Genomic DNA, 24969 nt, shown 5'->3' with positions numbered 1-24969 from the left:
TCTTAAAAATCGAAAGACAGCGATAACCAACACCTGCCACTCACACCATGTGGTTGGCTAATGACTCGGACCCAGCAGCACTGAACTGACCGCAAAAGGGGAAAGCAATCCCTTTGTCAAAATCCTGACACTTTTAAGAATTAACCTGTTATTCAGACGTGCCACTTTCGGTAAGTATAGCAATCTGAACGCTGCCGACAGGAGGGTCAAAGTACAAATATAACTGAAAAAGTCGAATTTAAAAGCAAAGAAATTAATTAAAATAATGAAAAATGTAAGACATATATATATATAAAGGTATATGAAAATATATGAAAGTAAAAAGAAAAAAAAACTGAGTAGAAAGAAAAATTAACTCCTTTCATAGTTTTATAAGACAAAGAATTTTTATATAAAAATAAACAATTTATTTATCAGAAAATGACAAAACTATTAATTAAAACTTTTAAATACATACGGTGGTCTAACATAAGGTTGGCATATCCAAGGTGGATATGGAAGACCATATTTTTCCAATAAATCCGAAGCATCTGTCAATAATTTAGCCTAAAACAATATACATATAATGATATTCTTTTATGCATATAATATATAAGTTACATATCATGGAACATAAAGCACATCATAATCTTTTTTTCTTTTTAATGTGATAATGTTTATATGCTGACATAGTGTCTTTAAATCATATGATGTACATATGGAAAAAAAACTGTCCAAAACACTTTGCAGGGCAAAGTGTTGAAACAAAAAATAACAATTTGGCGCATGATTAATTCTTGGGTTGTAGGTGCTCATTAAAAAGAAAAAAAAATGTCCTTCTAAAATTAAATTAGCTTTTTAACAAAAAAATTAATCAAAATTTAAAGTCCATCCGAATAACTGCTAAACACATTATTGCACCAAGGCCATTTTCACAAACTTTTTTTTAACTAAGTTTTTTAGGGATGAAAATTTTATTTCCACACCAACCTTTCATTAATTTAAATATTCTTTGCAACAAATGTTTTTAATGTTTTAATTACTAGATTCATATTCAACAGCATTGTGATGAGATTAAATAATTTTTATGTGCTTGATAATGACTGCTATGAAATTAAGCGTAAATTTAAAAACAGAATAACAATTTAAGACTCAATTCCCCTTAATATATATATAATTTTCAACGCATTATTTATTCAGAAAAAATTATAAATGGAACTAAGAACAAGAACAGCAATATATAACACAGCCTGAACGAAGAAAAAAAAGCTGACCTTTATGAATAATAAATTGCACCAAACATAAACACTGTGAAATAAAATAAATTTAATTAATTGAACAATTAAATAAATTTATGCAAAAAGAGCTTAAGTTATTAAAAATATTGAAGAGTTATTATATTAAAAAAATTAATGGACAAAAAAATATAATAAAAAATGAATTACTTAAAAAGTTTTGTGAATATAAAAATTATGGTAAAAATGACACACAAAGCAACTAAACAAACGATGTATATAATTAAAACTATTTGGTCACATAAAAACTTATTTATACATTATTTTTAATTCTTTTTTTTGCAACTTTATAAGTCAAAAGTTCAAGCTTAATTTTCTATACCAATCTGCTTTTTTGGACTATTTTCTTTTATTACTCTCTTTCTATGTAGGGGATTATACTTTTTTCCCCCTTTATCATTTTCTTGCAAGCATTTTCAGTGATTTTAAATTTTTTCACAATTTAATAACATCATCCAAGCAAAATTTCTAAAATAATCAACAGCAAGCTGCAATTGCTCATCATTTTGAATGTTTCAGTATTCATTCTTCTTAACGTTATATTTATTAGGTCTTGCATCTCCCCTAAAAGTCCTGCATTGCTGCCTCATCGCAGCAGGGAAGTGTTCCTGCGCAGAATAGGCAAAGTATGTTGGGAGAGTATTCTCCTGGTAGGGTCACTCAAGGCGTGAACGCCATTCCATTATGCTCAGCTAAATGCAATGCAGGCATGAGGCAAAATCAGACTTCAGTCTTTGGTGCCTATGGGTCCTTGACCTCTTAAAGCTGCATTTTAAACCCTTTTATCATGACTCGTCGATTAGGAGACAATGAACAAATTACAAATGCATTCGGGCTCATGGACCTGGTTTAATGTTACTGTCGACCAGGTGGGATAAGCCACAACAATACACAAATACATTATGATGAAAGTGCTTTCATTTCAAGGTCCATGAAAATATCTAATGTTAGTTTTTACCACCTTGCTAAGATTAGTATATTTTTCCATTGTGAATAATTTAGATCATCAAATATCTGGAATGATCTGAATCATCAACAGGAAATGGCAGTTTAAAATCAACTTGATATGAATAACTTTCTTTATTCTCAGTACTTTCAAATCATAAAGAAATAATAGAACTGTAACTTATCTTTATAGTAACTGGATAAATTAAGAAAATGCCCTTCATTGCATTTTTTTTTTTTTAACTTCATAAAGAAATTCTTCTTTTATACAATATTTAGGTCCATTTAATATGACAGATTCAATTTCTGCACCAATAAATATTTTATTTAAATTTATATCATTCATTGTTAAAATATCTTTTCATTCATTGCAAAAATGCTTAAAATATCTTTTCAGCTTTTATCTAGCAACAATTCCTGCAACATAAAGCAAGATATAGAGGGGAAAAAAATCAACAAATAACCATCCAGATTCTTAAAACAGTTTATGAACAAATGACTGTTTAGATTGGAACATGCATATATATTTGATAGAAATAAAATTTCAACATAAATATGAAGATTCATGACTATCTTCCTCCTATAGTAAAATAATTTCTTGATTATTTTATTTTTTCTTCTTTTTTCATTTTTAATCCTTTTTTTTATAACCTAAATAAATATCAGCACCGATTCCAAGAATAATAAATTTCAGTTTAAAAAACACCAGAAAGCTCCATTTTTGCAGAAAAGCGTCATGTCTGTATATATATAAAAATTGATAATCATGACATTAAAGTCACAAGAAGCTTGCTAATAGCACTGGTCCAATTCACAAAACTATATACATAACACTTCAGACAAATTAGACTTCATGATTTAATAGCAGGTTCAAATTACAGCTTTCTAATGTAAGAACATAACTGAAAACTTAGCTTATTAACCAAGATCATTGCAATCCTTACTGGAAATAATTATTCCATTTGCCATATTACGAAAATAATCAAGAAATGATCCAAGAGATATCTGACAAAATATCATATTATCATAGTTTGATCCAACAGTTTGAAACATATGCTGTTAGATTAAAATGGGTTTTGGGAGTATATATAAATAAGTGAGCTCCTGCGATTACATAGAATCAATTGTGATTATATAGAATATATCCAATCACAATTGATATTGGAAGTAAATGTTTAAATTACTGATCTGTGGCCACTGGATTCAACAAAGTTCTTGCTCCAGTAACTTGATAATTAATAGCAAACTATGTGAATCAATGAAGTTATTCAGCAAATATACCAAATTTTATGATATTTCAAGCTGAATTATTCCAATGAATATTTCAGTTTGAAAAATCAATTTAAATAGCTAACTATTTTTAGTTATTCATAATCAATTACAAAAAAAAGTAGTTCCCCACTAGTTCCTGAAAAATGTCCCCCAATGATTACAGTAATAAAGGCAATCAAGCTATCATAAGAAATGGTGGGAAAAATTTCAATTTGGAGAATCATCAAATAAGATAACTTTCATGATTAATAAGAGGTATACTGATAGGCCATTTGTGGGAAGCTTAAATTGAGAAAGAAAATTTAACACGAAATAGAACAGATAGCTTACTATACAACTCCAAGTAGTAAGAGCAAAACGTTCTAGAGACAGAGATCAAGGTCAATTATGTTCTGAAATCTAAAATTTCTAGAAAGATAATAAATTCCCAATATAAAATGTCCATACTGAAAAGATAACAAGATAAACTAAGTTTTGAATTTTGAAATTATCTAGAAAATAATTTCTTAATGAAGAAGAAATGTAAATTCATGCAACTAATAACCAGATGTTAAAAACAACGTTCATGACAGTAATAAAGCTGCAAATATGAGGAAATGAAATAATAAAAATTCAGGCAACTAGCTATGTTTGGTGCCTAGACAATTTGCTAGGATTAATGGTCACTAAAATGTTCAATTAAATATTTCATGTAACTTGTCTTAAATTAATAATAAAATAAATGAATTAAAAATGTCTTGAATTAATAAAAAAATAAAAGCTTAATTTTAAAAGATTATTTGAAATTACCTTACTTCATATTTATCCTTTAGCTCTAGCACAGCAGAAATGAATTCTTCTATGTTGATGGCAGTAGCTATTTTTTGACGTATTTCTTTATTTTCTTCCATGATAAGACTGAAAGCAGAATTCAGTAAACTAAACACATTAAAAGAATTTGAAAAAAAAATTTCTAAATAACATTTCTAAGGTCAGCATCCCGAGCTGACAATTAAAAAAAAAAGCTACAGAATATATCATCATGACCAATTAAATAATCCAGGATAAGATTTTAATGGATTTAAAGCAATTCACTCAAAACAGAATTTAGTTGTAAATATCAATTATTCAAGCTTTCAGTAATAAAATGAAAATAAAGAAATACCTAACAAATATAATAATCTCTCTTGCAATTTAAATTACTTGTAGCTTTTTACAAATTATCACTTTGAATTAATCATTCTTAAAATTTAAATTTGTAACAGGAACCATAAATTTAATTTTCCTAATGCAATCATATTGCTGTATAAATCAGAATAACCAGCAAATGCCATAGCTCAATCGGTAGAGCATCTCATTTCTGATTAGTTGATCCATGTTTCGAATCTCAGCCACAATGTTTTATCATAGAATGGAATTCTTTTATTTAAAATGTTATCTATTGTTTTTTCTAAGATCTGGAAGGTTCTAGATCTTTCTTAAATATTCAAATTGGATTGTCCTTGAACATTACTTATATGCGTAAAAGCTGAGGTCCATCAACGTAGGGTAAGTTCTCAGTCTCGTGCTGTTGCAAGTTGCTTAGTTCTAATAAATATAACCGTTTGTTTAAACTAACAGAGTAGTTCTTTACATTTTTGTGACAATATTATTTGATGTAAAGAAATATCCCTAATACAGAAATAAATACATGGAACTTCTTTTAATATATACATGTGTTAAGTAAAAAAAAATGAATTAAAATAAAGCAATGTTTACAAAAACAATTTTATAATTACTTAATTTAAAAACAAGTATTCAAGACTTCATTCTCACTAGAATACCAATAGCTTTAAGTATTATAAAATTATAAATATCGATAATATGCATTTCATGATAAAATGGGATTATTATAATAGAGCATATCAATAAATAATTTCTAACGTGTGTGTGTGTGTTTTTAAAAACCCCAGAAAAGGCATTTTGTTAATATGTTCTACAAAAAGAAAAATATCTACCTTGATATCCTGTTTAATTTAATATTCTACTTCAAATATTAAGATAAACAGAAGATCAAAGCATTACAATTTTGCAATCCTATATAGGAAATAACTTTTATAAATTATGTAGAAAACAATATATATTTTCTAAATTGTATAATGCAAGAAGGTTTACAATATCAAAAAATGAAACTGGAAAAAAAAAAGCATAAATTAAAAATACATTCTCATTAGCAAATCATCAGCAGAATTTCTTACCTGCACTAGCAATTCAGGAAATATAATGATTAAAGAATATTATGCTAGAAACCGATTCTTCAATTTTAATCTGAAGTTGAAAGAACACAAGATGAAAAGGCAGAACTCCTTCAATTCAAATCTGCAACAAATTACACAAAACCTGACTTTGTTCTTAGCAAACTTCGAAATCATCCTCCCTACTGAACACTGTATTTGAATACCTCCTAACAAGTTACTAATAATGTATGCAGACATTTTATAGTGAATATCAGTTTTAGTTTATTAGTATCAAGTTTAAGGATTTACTTCTTTAAAAAATCTATTCAATGGTCAATAAAAATATCTTAATTATATTTTATTCCATTTCTATGTAAAAACTACAAAGAATTTTTTATTTAGTAGTTTTTTATTATTAGTTATTTTTCAATTTGGAAATGGCAAAATATATATATCAAGTACATTTAATGATTTCAAATTATTAAAAATTTAAAATTATTAAAATTATCAAATTATTAAAAAAAAGTGTTGTCAGTAATAATGTATGCAGAATTTTATTTGGAAAAGTAACTGAAAATTTTCTCAAAATAAAATTTCATGTATATAAGGTTGAAAAATAATAAAATATGGTTAAAAAAAGAATTGTGAAAATTGCCACAAAACATATTATGAAGTAACATAAAACGTACAGTACAAAGTACAGTTAAGAGTACAAAATAACTTACCTGAAGATGAATTTCAGCAATGCTTCTCGAAATTAATTATAAGGAAAAAATAGAAATAATTTATCTTACCTTTAACTTTGTTCTCACCTTCTCATTCTTTCAAAAAAAATTAATGAATTAATTAAATTTAAGAGGATGGCACTCTTATTGCACTTAAACATGTTCTGAGAAAATGTCATTAGATTTTTTTCAAATCCGAAATAGTATTTATTATTATTATTCAAGTATTGCATAGTAAAAGTAAATGCTAGAGATCATATATATATATATATATATATATGACAAAACAGCTCATGATAAAACTAAATGATCAAATTTAACAGCAAATAAAATTTGTATCAAAAAAGAAATAATAGACTAGCATTGATTTATAATAATAGTATTAGAATTGGAATGGAAAAAAGAATTTATATGAGTACCAAGCATGCACTTTTCTAATGTGATAAAAAAAATTAATAAAAACATCTTAAACAAAACCAAATCTCTGAATTGCTTCCAAAGATTGCATATATAAACAGAAATTAATAAACTTTCTATTTCAATTCATATATAACAATTCAATAGAAAATGTTTGCCATGCAGCATTCATAATTATAGATATTTTATAGATTTTTTTTGCAGATTCAAAATGTTATAAATTGATTTTTAAATCATTGTAAAACCATCTGACTCAATATAAACAGTATTTTTTGTTTAATATGTCATTTAAAATAACTTTTTCCATCTAATTTCTTTATACAAAACATTACATATTGTGCTTGTATCAATGAAATAAAAACCTAATGATCTATTTATTGATCGGAAAACCATAAAAGTAAAAACAATACAGGAAATAAAGATATTTATGTCAAATAGATTACTGAGTGGTCTTTTAATTTTTTTTCAGAACAATAAAGGATAGGAAATATTGTAATTACCTCCAGTTAAATCAAACAATTTTGTGTTATTTAACGATTAATGTTTTGTTTTTCTTCCCCTAGTTTAAGAATGATAATGTAAGTGCCAATGCTTTGACTTAATATTCTACAACACATAAATAAATTGCTTTTTTGTGTGTGTAAATGCCATGAAACTTTTGCCTGCTTCAAAACGTATAATAATGAATCTTAGACCCTAAGCCACCAATTAAGGCTTAAGTACGGCACACTACTGCAACCAGTAGTTTATGAATTGCTTGTAAGCAACAATTTGCAGCTGTCGACAGATATTATTTTTCTGTTATTTTGCTGCTATTTATGAACCATTTGTAGCAAGCCAAATTTTGTCTTTTTCAATGCAAATAAATAATTGGCTGTATAAAATTACCAGGAATCATTTCATACAATATTAGTTTTCTATAACTAATTTGTAATTGCCAATTAACTTTGTTTTACATATATAACTAAATGCCTTTCATGAGCTACTTGTTCGTCCAAAGTATTGACTTTCCTAGATGTTAAATTATTAACTCAGAATGCATATAGAAAATTTCACATTTGTTGTTTAAATGAAATATAAGCTAATGAAATTCAGGTAAAAAAGATTACTTCATTATACTTGCTTTCAAATTAAGCAATTTTAGTATTAAGTGTTTTGAATTAGATTCAGAATACAGCTAAATTTAATTACAAAAAATTAACAGATGAAAAAATTTGTAAAATATTTACTTTATTTAAAATATCAAATGAATAATATAATGCTTTGAGGGAGAAAAATGAAATAACCTAGGAAAAAAATTTCCAAAAAGGGTATCAAAACAAATATATTAATCGCTTCAAGAAAGCTAGCAGATAAGTCAGTAAGCTGCTAAAAAATTCACAAATGCAAAATAAAATTTTCAAAAAATAAATAATTATAAAGCATTTGAATTAGCAAAGTAAGAGAATACTTGTCAGAGAAACTAGACTAGAAGCTAAACAAATAATAAAAATGTTTTGCAAAATTTTGATTTCGTTTTTAGAACCCTAATATCCTCTGAACTTTGCTACTTTTCCATTTAATTGGAGATTATCTATGCATTCACTATTTCCCATAGTTTGCTATGAAAATTTTTTTAATGGTTCATGAAAAATTCGCAAACCTGTCTGCTTGCATTCCTGTACAATAAAAACTGTAATTGAATTCATGTTTTAATTCTTATCTACTCTTAAATCTAACTAAGCATCTGAAATTACTTCGATATTTTTAAGGGAATATCATTTAAATACTTTGTTAATCCTATAATAAGACATTATAGTAGGATTAATAAAAAGAATTGTCCATTAAAATACAAAAAATTTTTAAACAATTTTCTCTTGCATAAAAATGTTTTATCTGTTATTTATTAAAATATGCAAGTTGATACATAAGACTGCTTATATTACGTATATAAGTACAAACACTATCTTGATTAGCAAATTCTAATTAGAACATGGCCATCAATAAGAGTTCAGTCACACCTACTCTTATTTGATCAAACACAGAAGCTCAATTTTGTTTCATTAGTTGATTTAAATAAAAAACATCAGATTATATATACACCTAAAAGAACTTTAAAATAATGTTAATGAGATTAAATATCCATCCTTACCAATGATGGCACAGTTTGAATATATGCCCTCTTGCATAAGATATTGGACAAGGATATAATTTGGCAAAATGTAAATACTCCAAAGACATTTCCCAAACCGTAGGATTGATTCCATGAAATAATGCAGGATTATGGAGACTACCTTCTACAAAGAAAAAAATTTAATTGCTTATATAAAATTCACTGAATTTATACTTAATATGTATAAACACTTTATGGGAACATCTCTAGTTTCTAGATATTATTTTTAAAAAAAACTATGAATTTTTAAAAATTAAAAATAAATATTAAATGTAAATGCAAACAGATAACTGACAAAAAAAAATATTTTCTTTCAGTTCATCAAATATATTTATTAGAATTTCTCAAAATAAAGCCTATATGCATTTAATATTTATAAACTTGTCAAAAAATGTGATTTTGTCAGCATGAAAACAAACTATTCTCGGAGGATCATGAAAAATTCAGGGCAACAAATAAAGAACTGCAATGCTTTTAAGTTAATGATATATCACAGTTCTTGCCAAACAGGAGAAGCAATATGAAAACTACCATTTTTAGTAGCCTCCTTTAATAAAAATAAATCAAATATACTTTTCAAACAAAATTAAAACTAAGAAAATGTTTTATTCTTGGTTAGGTGTGATATTAGTTAATAGATAATAATTTGCAGTTACAATTTTTAAATCAATACATGTCACTCAATAAAGGAATAAAGATTATAATGGACTTAAATAAATCAGATGGATGTATACAAGATGTTTCATTGCAATTATATATTAACTAAAATTCATGTTTCTATATGATAACCTGAAATATGCTTCTAACAATTTCAGTTTTATTAAAATTGGTATAAAACTTTGTATTGATTTATAAAGTAAAAAATGTCATTTTAGGGTATTATTATTTACTTTATTGTTAATATATAATGCATACAGGAGAATACAACACGCAACTGATAATTACCAGCAATCATTACTCCATCTACACCAGTTTCTTTAAAACATCTTTGAACATCTTCAAAATTTTGAATATTGCCATTGGCAAACACTGGAATTTTAACATTGCACCTGCAAGACACAGAAAAAACTAAACTTAGCAGCTAAAAATTAAATAAAACTAGAGGCTTTAGCCCTTGCTTGCTGGTATTTACAACCCCGAAAGGACTGATTAACAATCCTCCTAGATTTGCAGCCCAAATTATGTTTGCTTCATCCAATATGATGAAACACTATGTATTCTAGCATAAATAACAGTGTTGGACTGTATCTGAAAATAGTGGTTGCCAGTTCACAATGAGAAATGGAACATTCATTTTCACTCAAACATATATACACAATTATAATAAAAAATTAACATATTTTATTCACAATCTAAAAAATATGTTAGATATGTTACTAACTATAGTATACATATTTATAGAAGAAGAAATATAAAATATATGTGCAAATTTACAATTGAATTTTAAATTATTTTTGAGTGGTTGTATAGCATACTGATATTTTGGAACTATATAGTTATTTTAGAGTTGGTGGGTACCAAACTTAAATTAAAGTGCAAACTTTCTACTATTATCAATATTCTTTAAAAATTATTTCTTATTTTCAAAAATTAATAGTTTAAAAATACAAAATTATATCACATGTGATTCAACACTTTAACGATAAATCAACAAGCATTTTAGTTCTCTAGGTAATTGTGCAAATCTGTCAATCATTTTTGCATTTAAATCATCTAACAATTCATTTTCATTTGAAAGCAACATATAGGATTCCAAGTTTTCTTCAGGTAATGAATTTCTGAATTGATCCTTATTAATCTTCATCTTTGAAAATGTTCTTTCACAGTACATGCAAGTGACAGTTTTTATAAAATACATAAAAACTGCCACATGCTCTGTTATGAAACTTGTTTGATGTACAAATGCTATAATTTTAACAGTTATTGCAATGAGAATCCCTTAAGTTCTCATTAATATTTCAAATGTAACCAGTACAGTTGTCATGATGTCTCATTCTTAATTTTGACCATTTTTTAAAAGCATTTTTAAGCATAATTTTCCACAATGATTTCCAGTTTTTCAAAAAATAATTCTAATGTACACATTTTCAGTTTCCAAAGAGTATCTTTGGCACAGGCATGTCCAACGCAGAGGCTACCATCTTTTTCTGGGCCATCTCCGTTCTGCAAGAAAAAACATTTCAAAAAACCCTTATCCTTAATGGTTAATCAAACTAAATACCATAATGTTGTGCTTCTGAATCTGCTGTGGTCTCCATGAAAGGTTCCATCAAACTACAACATTCTTTTGCCTCCTTGTAAGAATTTTAGCAATCCACAAAAGATTTTCATTTGTTTTATAAAGGCCAGTTAGCTTTGTCTATCAGTTTTGTAACAATAAATTGCAATTGTAAAACAATAAAAATAAAACTGAAAAAAGTACACCATTTAGTCACTTCTCACAAGGACTACAAAATTCCAACAGAGGGGTAGCATTCCTTCTATCTTCTCGCAAGACACTAATAATCATAAAAATCTAAAAAATCATTGCAGCTGGGCTTGTATAGAGAAGATGTGTTTTAACAAAAAGTAATTTTTGCTTTATTTATTTACTTATAAGGCAAAAGTTTATAAAGGCAAAAAGAATTTTAGCAATTCTCTGTCAGACCATATTCTTTCCTTTTTCGCACTCTCTTTCTTTCACACATCATCTGCGCAAGGGGGGGGGATTATATTATGTGTAAGAGAGTCTATATGCCATCAGCCAAGCTGGCAACCTATGCAGTCTGCCATTGACAAACAATAATGTTAAATTAATTGACTTTCTTCCAGTGCTTTTGACTAAAATTAGCAAAGAATAAAATAATATTTGGTCTTGAAAATGCTCTTTTAATTAGAAGACAAATTAAACAATCAAATAAAAGTGAGAATGTAAAAAAGAATTTTAATATATATATATATATATATATATAATCCTAAAAACAAATTATTCAAATTTTTTAATAAAGAATTTGCGAATTTAAGAATTATCTTTTCAATGATACCAATTCTTCTGCTGCATAATTTCTTTCAATATTTCTATACTTTTAATGTAATTTTTGATGAAATATCAGTCTCTACTAATTATAAAGATGAATGCATGTATAAGAAGGTTGCTGGTGCTCTGTAGGCCATATCATTTAACTTAGAATCTACCAAATTTATACAACATGGCACATAAGTACTTTAGAGGGTAAGAATGTGCATCATAAAATTATTTTTTTAAACTTTTAATTAGGTTTGTAAAAAGCTTTTTGTAGTGCCCATTTGCTTTAAAAATATCTAAAATTGAAAATATTTCAAATTTTTAAAAAAAATTAATTAAAATTTTAATAATAAATTAACTGAAATTTTATTTTTTTATATTTTTTATTTATTTATCTCATTTTTTCTAAAAATATTACTGCACAAAAATAATTTTTATATCATCTTAAAATTTCAATAATTATTTGTCCAACAATATTAATTTTTTGCTGAATAATTAATTCTATTTTTAATTCCTTTAAAAAAAATATTTTAAACACATTTTTTACAACAATAATATATTTTATTGTTGAAGTGAAATTCCAATCATTTTCTCTATTTCTACAAATATTTCATCTTGGCATTTCTTTTCTATCGTTGATGATCAAGATATTCAAGGTACAGAAACCTGACCAATTAAAAGCATACAAGCAGACATTAATGATCAAGATATGGAGATAAAGCTCATTGTTGAGTGTTGAGTAGTTTCAACAAAAGATATGCTTTTACTAATTTTTTTAAATTTGTTGCACTTACAATTAAAGTTTAATTTCAGAAAATATGGTAAAAAATTTTAATGCGCCCATTTTTAAATATTGCTTCTTTTCCTTGAGATATAAATGAATATATAAGTATAATGGGAAATGCAAGGCTAAAAAACTATACCGTATTTTATATCTATCAAAATTTGCAATTTAAAAATATTTTGCTGAGAATATCATTTAGACACAGTTACACAAAATATTTAACTGAAATTTTTAGCAACCATTAATCCCAACAAACCAATTAAGTTGATAAAGACAGTAAGCATATAATGAAGGAATCATGAAGACAAACTCATCTAACAAATGAACCAAATTCATAAAATTACAAACGTATAAGAACAATTAATACAGAAATTTAAGATGCAAGAAATTATGATTAATAAATATATAATAGTAAATAGCTATGTACATAGACAAAACATTGATATCCCTAACATTACGACATTTGATATACATTAACATAATCAGGTTGAAAAATAAACTGTAAAACTAAATTATTGCATTAATTATACTCATTCATGTAAAACTCAATAATGACAAATTTTCATAGAGCAACAATGACTTGTTATTGAAAACTGTATGTCAAGTAAATTTGTATGTTAATATTATGAATTTGTTACAGTATTTTCTATATAAGCATAACAATCTACAACTGCATCATGAATAGAAAAGTGAAACAGGAAATTAATATCAATTTTTTCATCCTGATAAAAAAGTTATTTGTTTTCAATTGTAAAGATAAATACTAGTTATAAAAAAAATAGAACAAACATTGATTGTGAGTCATAAAAAATTGAATAATTATTATATAATATCATATCAAATTTTTTGATGTCCAAAACAATTGTAAAAACTTCAATCTCAGATCTAATCAGAGTTAGATTAGCAATTCATAATGGTACTACTCTATGATATATAAGAAAGGAATATTTTCTAAAACAAGGATATGTGATGTATTATGAATTTGTGCAATAATATATTATATTAGTAAGCAATCCATAATTTATTCATTAATATTGCATTCACCTTTTTCATAGTTAGTGTGCACTTAATCTCCAAGATGAGTAATTAGCTGAAATGATGCTAAGATTCAGCACAAACCTCACCACAGGACACCATAGACTTGTTCATACCAAATGACGGTCAGGTTTTATTCCAGCAATGACAAGAATAATGGAAACGATGCATTATTGCGAAAGACTAATTTGAAATTAATAATATTCAAATTTACGTAACCAAACTACTAATCGTTACTTTTCTGTCAAAAAAGTACTAAAATCTTTTATATATACAACCAAACTTAAAGTTCAAAATAGCAGTTTTTATTCATCATTAGCTTTTATAATTTGGTTTGTAATTAATAATATTTATAATAACTATTATTTATAACTATTAATATTATTATTATAACTATTTATAATAACTATCAGCTAATAACTATTTAACATATAAGGCAAGCAAACTTTGGAAAAAAAATACACTCACTCACTTTACAGCTTTGATATGCTCCCAACTGGCCAAACCAGTAAGAGGGCCTTTCTGTTCTTTAGTTCTGCCATGAACCGTCAATAACTAGATAGAAAAGTTTAAATGATATAAAATAAATAATATCTCTTGTACAATTCAATCCATTAGATGTAAAATAAGAATAACCAATAGCAATAATGCTGCAAACTCAGAAAAATAAATGTGTTTCATTTTACATAAGTATAATATGGTGTAGTGTATAGTACTGAAATAATAAAGGGGATATTAGCTGCAAAAGAATGCATACAGTGAAATGCTGAATAACCTGAACGCAACAGTAAATCTGCAAAACAAATAACTTTAAATGAAATCTTAATCTTAAATTTTCTAATACATATAGTTATTATTAACAACTATCTTAAATTAGAAAGTACTCTGCAATTTAATTTTTTTAGTACTCCATTTTGAAGGTATACAAGAATTTTTGAGCCTCAGAACTTTAAACTACGGTCAGATCACAAGAATCAACACTCCTTTCGTAAAACTTCCACATTATGCTAACAGGACATTTGACCCTCCTTCAAATAAACATAAACTAATCATACATGCAAAGCAAACTTTCTTTGGAATTATGATTTGACAAAAACATTTGACCTTAGAGTCACAAGTAAGGGCAAATTTTTAATTAAATACCATCTTGCAGGGTTACCACTCAAATCTGGAGGAAAAAAATTCCTTGTGTTTTCCCTGTTTTTCTACTGTATGCATATTCAAGATACGAGAAAATGGACAAATAGCACTCATGTGCTAGTTATAATGGCATATGGTTTTAAGGAATGGAAAAATATTGAAAAAAAAACAAAATCTGTTTTAATTTGCTTCCATCAACTCACTGTTGGCAGTACATTTAATTTAGTACTATATTTACAAATTTAGTACTATAACTAGATATTTAAAATATGTAAGACAAAGTATTGAAAAAAACATATAAAATCCGTTTTAACTTGCTTCCATCAACTCACTCTTGGCAATGCATTTAATTTAGTTTAATGATAGAACAAACAATATCCTTGATCGCTAAGAAATTAGAAGCAGCAGGTTGGATATTATTTATTAACATGACACAAAAATACATGTGATGTTTTGGGGACAAAAAAAATCATCTCAAGACTCTACTGATAAGGATTATAGAAATTATTTGTTAAACAATTTAACAAAATATTTAAATGTCACTCGAAGAAATGTTTTCTTCCAGTGATTATTCATCTCCTATAACTGATAAGTATGTAGTTAAGATTTTAATCAAATAATATTTAAAGAGTTAAATAGAAAACAACTTTTTATAAAAAAAAAGTATCTTGTTGATTAAAGAGAGTTTACAGTTATTAGAATTATAAGCATAAATGCAGTAAATCCCAGAACTTAAACTCCAAAACACAAATTAATTTTAATAATCTTTTTTTTTTTTTAGAAAGATGAAAAATTAAAGAAATATAACTTTTTCATATAATGTATTTCTCATACATTTTTAAAAATTACAATTAAGTAATATCTTTTTAGAAATAAGTATATAAAGACATGTACGTAAATTTCAAATAATATTAATGGAATAATATTTCAGTTTTACTCCAAGGCAGATTTTAGGATTATTGAAATACGTCACAATTAGCTTGCTAATTTCAAAATGTGTATTTTGGAAATAGTTCCTAATCCCTTCATATATCCAGTAATTTTTTTTAAAAAAATGGTTCTTTATTAATTATTGCACTCACTTGACAACCAGCAGCTTCCAGCATTTGAGCATATTCGATTGTGCGTTGAATATTTTGAAAAACTCTAATTTTACATGTAACAGGAATATTAACTTCTTTATGGACTCGTGAAACTATAAAGAAAGAAAGGTAAGAAAACATTTTAATTCACATTAATTAGGTTACTCTTTGCAAAAATTAAATGGGCCAAAATATCATTATTCAAATATTTAGCTAAATTAAGTTTATGAGCTTTTCTATTCTTTCAATACAAGATGTTTATATGCATCCTAGAGATTCTTAGGAGAAAGAATGTTAACAAGCTCACTAACTAGAAGAAAATTTTGAAAAGTTGATTAACAGATTTCAAATATGACTGTCAAGACTTAGTATACACCTTCAATTGCAAGTTTGGGATAAACGTCCTCTCAGCTGTATAATTGCCAGGGTTATGAGTTGTTTAGAACTGAGAAAATTGGTTACACAGGCTTATTTCTGCTATAACAAATGCAAGCTATTCTCTTTCTGTTCTTATGAATTGCAAGCAATTAAAAGAAGTAGAATATAGTTCTGTTTTAATAATATTAAACAACTTTTTGAATGATGTGACTAGTAATTCAATAAATTTGAGGATTTGAAGTATCAGAGAAATGAATTGATAAATTTGATCAAAATAATTTGAAGGTCAAAAATTTTATCAGAAATTGTAAAATGCAATTCAGATTCTGATGATTCAGTGGCAATCCCTCCAATAAAAAGTATGTCCTATCAATAGTGAGAAGGAACTCAATCTCACAATATTGCTATGCTCACCAGTAAAGTAAGAACCATCTTTATCCAGCAGCTTCTCATCCATGTAATTGCGGTGCCTGCTGTTGGCAACGACTTAAAAAGATAAGGATTCTATCTTGTTTTTTTTTTTTCAAATAATATACCATCAAAAAAGGATTTTTTGATGGTATATTAAGGATTGTGAACTAAGTAAAAAGTAGCTCATTCAGATGAATTATCAAATATTCTCTTTGACTTTTTAAACTAAAAAAAAAATAATAATTTTAAATAAAATTACAAAAATTACTATACGAAATACTAATATAATATTTAAAACTGAGCAATTTACCCATTTCTTTTAAAAGATCCCATTCTTCTTGTAAAAAGGCACCATAATGACCCCGTCGTGCAATAGCTTGAGGACATCCTAAATTTAAATCCACAGCATCGCAGTGGCCCACAGCCAGTTTACAAGCTTCCACAAAAGTATCTGGATCATTCGCACAGAACTAAATATGGAAAGAAAGACCAAAATGAGAAATTTCATTAACCCTTTAGAGCTCTACTGAACTTCTTAGTACAAAATTATCATACAAATAATTACATTTAATTTTACACCCTCAGCAGCAGACCCAAGCAATCTGTGCCTTTTTTTTCATGCAGGTGATGGTATGATTCATTGAATACACCTGGGTATTCAATGAATCATACCTTCATCTTTCCGTTCATGATTTGTTAAAAAAATGAAAATTATTAGATTATTCTAGTCATTTAAAGAATAAACATGCATCCAAAATGAATCCTAATTAATGAACATATGCATGCAAACACAAAACATGTATGTACATATATATATGTATTATTAATAGTCTGTTCTATAGAATTTTAAAGTTTTTTTAGAAAAGTAATTAAATATAAAAATGAACAAAAGTAATATAAAATCGAAAATAAAAATTTGACAGTTTTCCCCTTTTCTCATTAATAAATAAGTATCGTTAATATATACTTTTATTTAAGGATAATCAAATCAAAATAGCTTTTGGAATTTCAATTACAATCTAAAACACTAAAAATATATACAAGATTTACTTAACATATGAACACATTTATATCTGTTAATGAAACCATTTTCTTAATTATTTTTGATTAGTATATTTAAGTAGGATAATGCACAAAATATATATAATCGACATGTGGTGCTCAGGTTATAAAAAATTATGATATCTCTCTCATCTTTGAAGTTTAAAAATATAGGGTTTTTTTCAACATTCAACATCTCCAAAATTTAAGAAAAATCTGCATTTTAACCCAAATGCAAAAACAAAAAATAAATCATATTTTAGTTCTTAAAAAAATTTAAGCAAAATGAGATCAAAGATTAAGAAATGGGAAAAAAATGTGTTAACAATTTTTACTTTTAATAAACAGTGGAAACAGAATCATGAAATTAAAACAAGGTCAACAGTTAGATGCAAAATGAAAATTTTTAAAAAAATCAGATGCCATATTTTTAAAAAATATTTTTACAAACATAGTAAGTAAGTAAATAAGTAAACTTTTAAGTAAGCATGGTAAGTAAACTTTTTCAAGCCAGTGTGAAATTATATCACATTGCCTCAAAATTTAGCAATACTCATCAAATAAAGGATCTTATTCAATTAATTTCTTCAAAATTTTTAGTTTCAAAGAAAGCATTTTATTTATTCATATGTTTATTTAATCAAAACAGTAACAATGGGAAAGTCACATGACACAAAGATTTGTTAAAGCAGTTATATTAATTTGAAGTTTACTACCATAAAAGAAAAAAAAAACATTGTTACAAATTGTGTTCAATTAATTTTTAAAAAAAGATCATTGAAACTAGATAAAAAAAATGTATTTATTCAAACAAAATTAGTATAAATGAAAAGTTTTTTTGTTTATTTGTTTGTCTGTTTTTACCTTTAATGGAATAAAAAAATTTGTGGGATTATATGCTTTGATGTTATGGTACGAACAAATTAAAATTCTGCTTTTTTTTTAAAGTTAAAAATCTAATTAAAATTTTGCAAAAATTATTCTTAAACCTCTACGAATGAGAGTGCAACTTCCTGCCGAAGTTCTGTTTCTAACTTCAGTGATTTAGGCTTGCATTGTTCAGTCAGTCAAGACAAACCATTACATAGAAAGAGAGATTTTACTGGGAAGCTAAAAAATTAAATAATGGTTACATAAAGAAAAAAAAGAAAAAAACAAGAGCATCTGAATTCTGTAGAATAAATTTCAAAAACTATCTTTTCAATTTTAGGTACTAAATCCAGTAAGATGTTTTATGTATAGAAAAAAAAAATAATGTAAAACTGCTCCAATAGACAATAATTTTTTAAAGTATGGGAAGAAGATCATTACAAAAGAAATTGCAAACATTAAAAATTTACTGCTTCAAATTAACATTTCAAGATACTGGAATGTATGTATTCAACTAATACATTTACACATGGCAATGAATTAATTCAATAGAGGACAACAAAATCTGGAGTAGATCATTTAAGAGATTAATCCAATACCATGCATTAATGAGAATGATAATCAAATGTATAACATACTAGAGAAGCTTAACTGAAAATAGAATAATTATCTCATAATAGGAAATAGAATTATTAGACTATCTCTTTAGCCCAACAATACAATTTGTTTTATTCTTATTTCACAAAGATCAGTGTCAATTTAGGTATTTTTCACCAATAACTTATAAAAAGTTAAACATACATTAGACAGGCAGTCCGTATTACACCCTGCCCCCTTATAAGATAAGCATTCCAATATTTTAATATACAGCAGTTCCCATTAATAAAGAAAAAGCAAGTAGAAAAGAAAGTCATTAAGCGTTACCTTAACATGTTTTGACATCCCTAAATCTACCTTACACTGAATTCCTACCCCAAACTATTTCCTTTCAGTGTTTTATATATATATATATATATATATATATAACTGTTAAACAAAGCTTCATGACTATATTTTTGTGTATATGAAAAGCTTCATGACTAAACTGCATTCAGTGCAAAAAAGAAGAAGAATGTTTTCTTTGCACTTCTAAAAAAAATTAACACTTTTTAAGCTGTTTTTATTAAAACTAAGCACTTTTAACCCCCTTTCAAGATGCCACACAAAATAAAAATCTATTGATAAAACTCCGTAACTGAATATAATTAAATATCTGTCTTTGTCAGGAATTTAATCACTGATTACCATCACATTCAAAATCTGATTTAGTCAACTTAAATATGCATTTTTTTAAAACATCATAGTTATATAAAAGCATAAGTAAAAATTCCAATTCTCTTAGTTCTATAGCACACTAAGAATTAACAAAATATTATCTTTAAATTAAGGTTACTTTTTAGTAATTATTTTTGTTTTTTGTTTCAATTAATTACACTTTGTATTGATATCTAGACATTAGTCAAGTCTGTTTCAGTTAATTATAACTAATAGTTCACTGAAACAGTTCATCTTTCAGTTAACTATAATATTCTTAAATATATATATTTTAGGCCAGACGAACATAGGATAGTAAATATATACATAAGTCAAACGGAGGAAATGAATCTTGAGATTCATTTTTAAAATGAATTATTTCAGAAAAGTATCAGAAAAGCATGTTGAAACATACATTGTAAGGGATCAAAAGAGACAAAAGTAAAATGCAATATTATATAACGAAAAGTTTGGATTAAAGTTAATACTGTAATAGTGCAAGAGAAATACTCCAACCTATAAAATTTATGGTAGCTAGCATTTGGTTAATATCTTTAATGTGAAATTAAATAAAAAGATCAATTAAGTCAAAGCAGATAGTTCATCACTTAATTAAATTTATGGAGCAGCTCAAGTATATGACCTATTGGTGCCATTTTTATTTTGTCAATAATGCATTTTTGCTATCTTGTGATTTGTCACCAGAATACACCAGGTCATGCAAGGCTTAATCCCTAACCTACAAAATACATGAGATTTTTTTATGTCAGGGTGTGGTGCTGCCTCTCCGACATCCCCCCCCCATATTTCTTTAAATATTTAAAAAATGAATACATGAAAAAAATACAATAAAAATTAACTGAAAACTAATTGTGTAAAAAGAGACTTTTTTTTTAAACTTTGTGTAAAAGAGACTTTGGGAGGGGATTAGGGGGGGAGGCACTGCCACACATATTTCTTTAAATATTTCTGAAAGAAGATCAAAATTAAATTATTTATCTGTACTCTTAATTTTATGCTCAATGTGTTCTGGTGACTACATATACCATTAAAATCCAGTATAAAATATAAAAACATTAATATTTTTCCCCTTTTAAAAACATACCTATGTACATATAAAAAATATATAGAAATACACTTTTACTCTTTTTTTTTTTTTTTCATTTTACACAGAAATAATCCTTTTTTTATCAGATACTAATGGAATACTCCATTCAAAGAATGTCTCTGATAATTTCCAAAAACTTTTGAACAATGGATATTTTGGTCTTTGCAAGACCTATCAAAAAGAAACATTGCCAAACAATACACAATATCAATTTGACAATTATATAAAGGCAATGATTTTTTTACTACAATCCAGAGAATTTCCACAGTATTAATGTGAACAGTAGGAACTCAATTAACTAAATGAACAAAATGCAGATTGTAACTTTCAAATGCTCATAACAAAAAGCACCTAAACTGTCATACGCCTTTAAATAATCACTGTAAATAACCACACCTGGTTCAATACATTCCTTGATACAAGCAATCAACGTTTCAGCAGACTTTTTGTGGATGACAAGAGACAAATAACCAGATCCTCTCTCAACACCACCTAAAACCTACTGACCCTCAACTCTGTGATCTCTATTATATTTATACTAGCCAAATTTTGATTCATCAATTTCCAGAATTTTTCCAACACCTCTGATCTTTTGTGAATTTTCCTCAACATACTCTAAAACATGTTCTTTAATGAACTGCCTCCAATTAAAAAAGGAACTATTACCAAAAAATAAAGCTGCTGAATTTCCACAGTCCTAGTTTCAATGATTATCTCAAAAGTAAGCAAAAATATCTCTTCTAAAGTCAATTTGGTGTTATTAAATAATGATCCATACCTAAAACTTACCTGTTTCCCATACATTTTCCTTGAGTTACCATGCATAATAATAAATAAAGCTAAAGCCCTCCGACATATAATTTCTCGTTCGCACATGCATAACAACAATGCAAACAGTGCAATTCGGTGTCTTAACCCTTTATTTACTGAATTATTTTTCAACTTTATTTCTACACCAGTAGTTAAATTTCCTTGCATAATAATCCCAGGGAATCCAAGGAAAAATTTTAATTAATTGAAATATCTTAATTTAGTTAATAATTAATTATTTTTAATTTTCTAATTTTAACTTATATTGACTATTTGTATTTTCCATGTTCTTTTGAATACCATAAGAAAAAATAATCATATTATGAAGATATAAGCCAGATTTAAATAGTACATTTAAGTACCATCAATAAATAAAGGATTAATCAAACCTATTATCACATTAATTCAGTAACAGAATACCTGGCAGCAACTCCAGGATTTCCTAAAATAGGCCTTGGTCTGCAATCATAAACCTTGATTCCATGTCATTTTTTAATAAAAAAAATTTAATATTTTACATCAATATCCTTAACTGGTATCTTAACATATGTCACATCAATAAAAATAGAAAAATGAATATGAAAAAAAAAAAAAGAATAAAACAGAAAAATATAACCTGGCAACATGGAAAATGGTGAGAGCTAACAGCAAGTGGTCTGATCAAAGCAGAAGCACGAAAAGTACGAACCAGTAAAGATTAGATAAGTTTAAAGTTAAAAGTTAATGTTTAAAGTCAAGAAATAAGGTTTAAGGTAGCCATAAAGTAAAATAACAAGGCCGGTTAGGGCAGCCAGAAATTACTATGATCAACAGTTTTGCAAAGACAACAGTTTGGCAGGAGCTAGCCAACACTATCTGTATACAATGTACACAATCTGCATACAGCGGGATTTTAAATAATTTTCTGAATATGAATCAAATCAAGTCACTTATAGCATTTATAATTACTCCAAATCACACACAATAAAATAAATATAATGAGAAAAGCTTCTTGGTCCAATCATTTCATGCATTAAAAATTGGTTGCCAAGATATTAAAAAAATAATAAACCCTTTAAAATTCTAAACAGGAAACATTAATTGATTATTCCCATTATGTCTAAAATAAATAATAACACGGATGTGTGACATGTTTAGCATTTTAAAGTAAAATAAAGTAAATAAATTTTAAAATAAAATTTAAAGTAAAATACACACAAATTAATTAGGTGGAAATTACAAAAATAGGGGAAATTTATTGATGCATGGTAGTGGAATCTAAGGACCATTTTTCTATTAATATGCAGCACAAGTACAAACTCTGAATTTGGTTCGATAGCGTCGCCCTCCAATACAACCGATATCTATTATTTTGTCATTCAGCAAAAAAAGTCTACTCGACTGTTCTAAATTTATTCATAGCATTAATTTATTTTTAACTGAATATTTGTTCAAAGTGTCACAGGTAAAAGCCTGTATTTCCATTTAGAATAAGGTAGTAAAAACTCTCTTCAATTACACACAAATTAAGAAATCTGTTTCGCCGAACTTGAGCATTTTGATTGCCCATTTGAAGGATGGATCACAGAGTACTTGCATTCGAAGTTTTTAACCTCCATACTTAACAATATTGAAAACAAATACAAAACAGGTAAGCTACATTAGAAAAGATGTTGAAGGCTGACGAAAATAAAACAAGGAATTACATTCTTTAAATAAATTGTATTTACCTGTACAATCAAAGGACGATCTTCAGGGCAAGACAATAAATTTTCTTTTCGATAGCGAGGGTCTTTCACGAAAACTGAAGCGTGTAACATTGGTGTGAAACACAACTGTGCGCCGTATTTACGGCCTAAAGCACGCCACGCGAGTTCACTTTGATCAACCATTGGAGCTAAAATTAATCGCGGCGACCCTAATTTTTCCCTCCAAAATTTATAGCCACTATTTTCGAGCATATCTGAGTTGATTTTTAAAGAAAATAAATGCAAAGAAAGTCCAATTATCCAATTATAATTCAAACAGAATTTAATGTTTACAAATAAAGATTAAAGAGTGAATGTTACAGTAACAGTTATAGTTACTTCTTTTCCTCCTTGGAATTAATGTTGCATTATAGTACAACAAATTTTCACTAGATTATTTATCAATCGATTTTTTTTATAATCTCAAGAAATTTCATAGCATATAAAAAAGTATAGGGGATCTTAGTCGAATTCTGAATCTACTTGAGAGGCTTGACAGTTTTAGTATGACGATAAAATTTCTAATCCAGTATTTCTTGATATCGCATTAGGTTAAAGAGTCCCTCTCCCCCCCTACCTCTTGACAATCCTCCGACGACAAAAACAAGGCTTTTAGAAAATTTTCAAATTTTGACGAAATCTCGATAAGAAGTTAAGATACGGGTTCTATCCAGAAATTTTCATATCCTGTTATTGAATATACATAAGTGAAGGTACACAACTGACTAACAGTATGAATGAAGGCTCTGTGAGGCGGTAACTTCGACAACCCATCAGAATCACGATAAGTAGTAGCTGCAAAAATACATTCTGTGACCACTTTGTGTGTTGTTTAATATTGATTTGATTCTTGGGATTATTTTCTGCATGTAGCATTTTGTTTTTCAATGTCTGTGTTTACGAGTATTTCTTGTAGAATAAAACGTTGCTATCCATTATCGAGACTATTAATCTTTTCACTGAGCATGCACAGGACGAATTTTCTACTGCGATATTGGTATTTTTTTTTTGTACATGTGTAAGTTCGTTGCTTAATAATTAAGAGCAAAATTCAAAAATGAAATTAAAGTCAAACCATTATCAAGAAATAATATAATGGTTCAAATCGATTATTCTAATTACTTTGTATAATAAGAGAAAATTTTAGATATTAACCACCTGAAACTATACTCTGTTTCACCCTAACTTGACAGTATTGTAAAAGGCAGAAAATGTGACGCTCCGCGTTGGGAAAGAGTTCCTCATCAATTCCGATTTTAAAATAGTTAAAATGCTCAAAAATTTATCAAATAATATCATAAATTAC

The 24969-nt window shown here is 27.0% G+C and overlaps 1 protein-coding gene across 1 annotated transcript in view; it reads right to left on the bottom strand.

Annotated features, from left to right (window-relative positions):
- Positions 1-23998, bottom strand: part of LOC129963220 (tRNA-dihydrouridine(16/17) synthase [NAD(P)(+)]-like) — a 37092-nt gene extending 13094 nt beyond the window's left edge. Inside the window, exons 1-8 of the mRNA XM_056077415.1 lie at positions 23646-23998; positions 17125-17284; positions 16026-16138; positions 14276-14358; positions 9926-10029; positions 8960-9104; positions 4286-4388; positions 458-546 (exon numbers count right to left, since the gene is read on the bottom strand). Of these exons, the coding sequence (XP_055933390.1) occupies positions 458-546; positions 4286-4388; positions 8960-9104; positions 9926-10029; positions 14276-14358; positions 16026-16138; positions 17125-17284; positions 23646-23876 (1028 nt within the window). The 5' untranslated portion in view covers positions 23877-23998. The remainder of the gene's footprint in view (positions 1-457; positions 547-4285; positions 4389-8959; positions 9105-9925; positions 10030-14275; positions 14359-16025; positions 16139-17124; positions 17285-23645) is intronic.
- Positions 23999-24969: the final 971 nt, after the last annotated feature.

This window comes from Argiope bruennichi, chromosome 1 (assembly GCF_947563725.1).
Source record: "Argiope bruennichi chromosome 1, qqArgBrue1.1, whole genome shotgun sequence".
NCBI lineage: Eukaryota > Metazoa > Arthropoda > Arachnida > Araneae > Araneidae > Argiope > Argiope bruennichi.
This window is presented reverse-complemented; position numbering and strand designations above follow the sequence as displayed.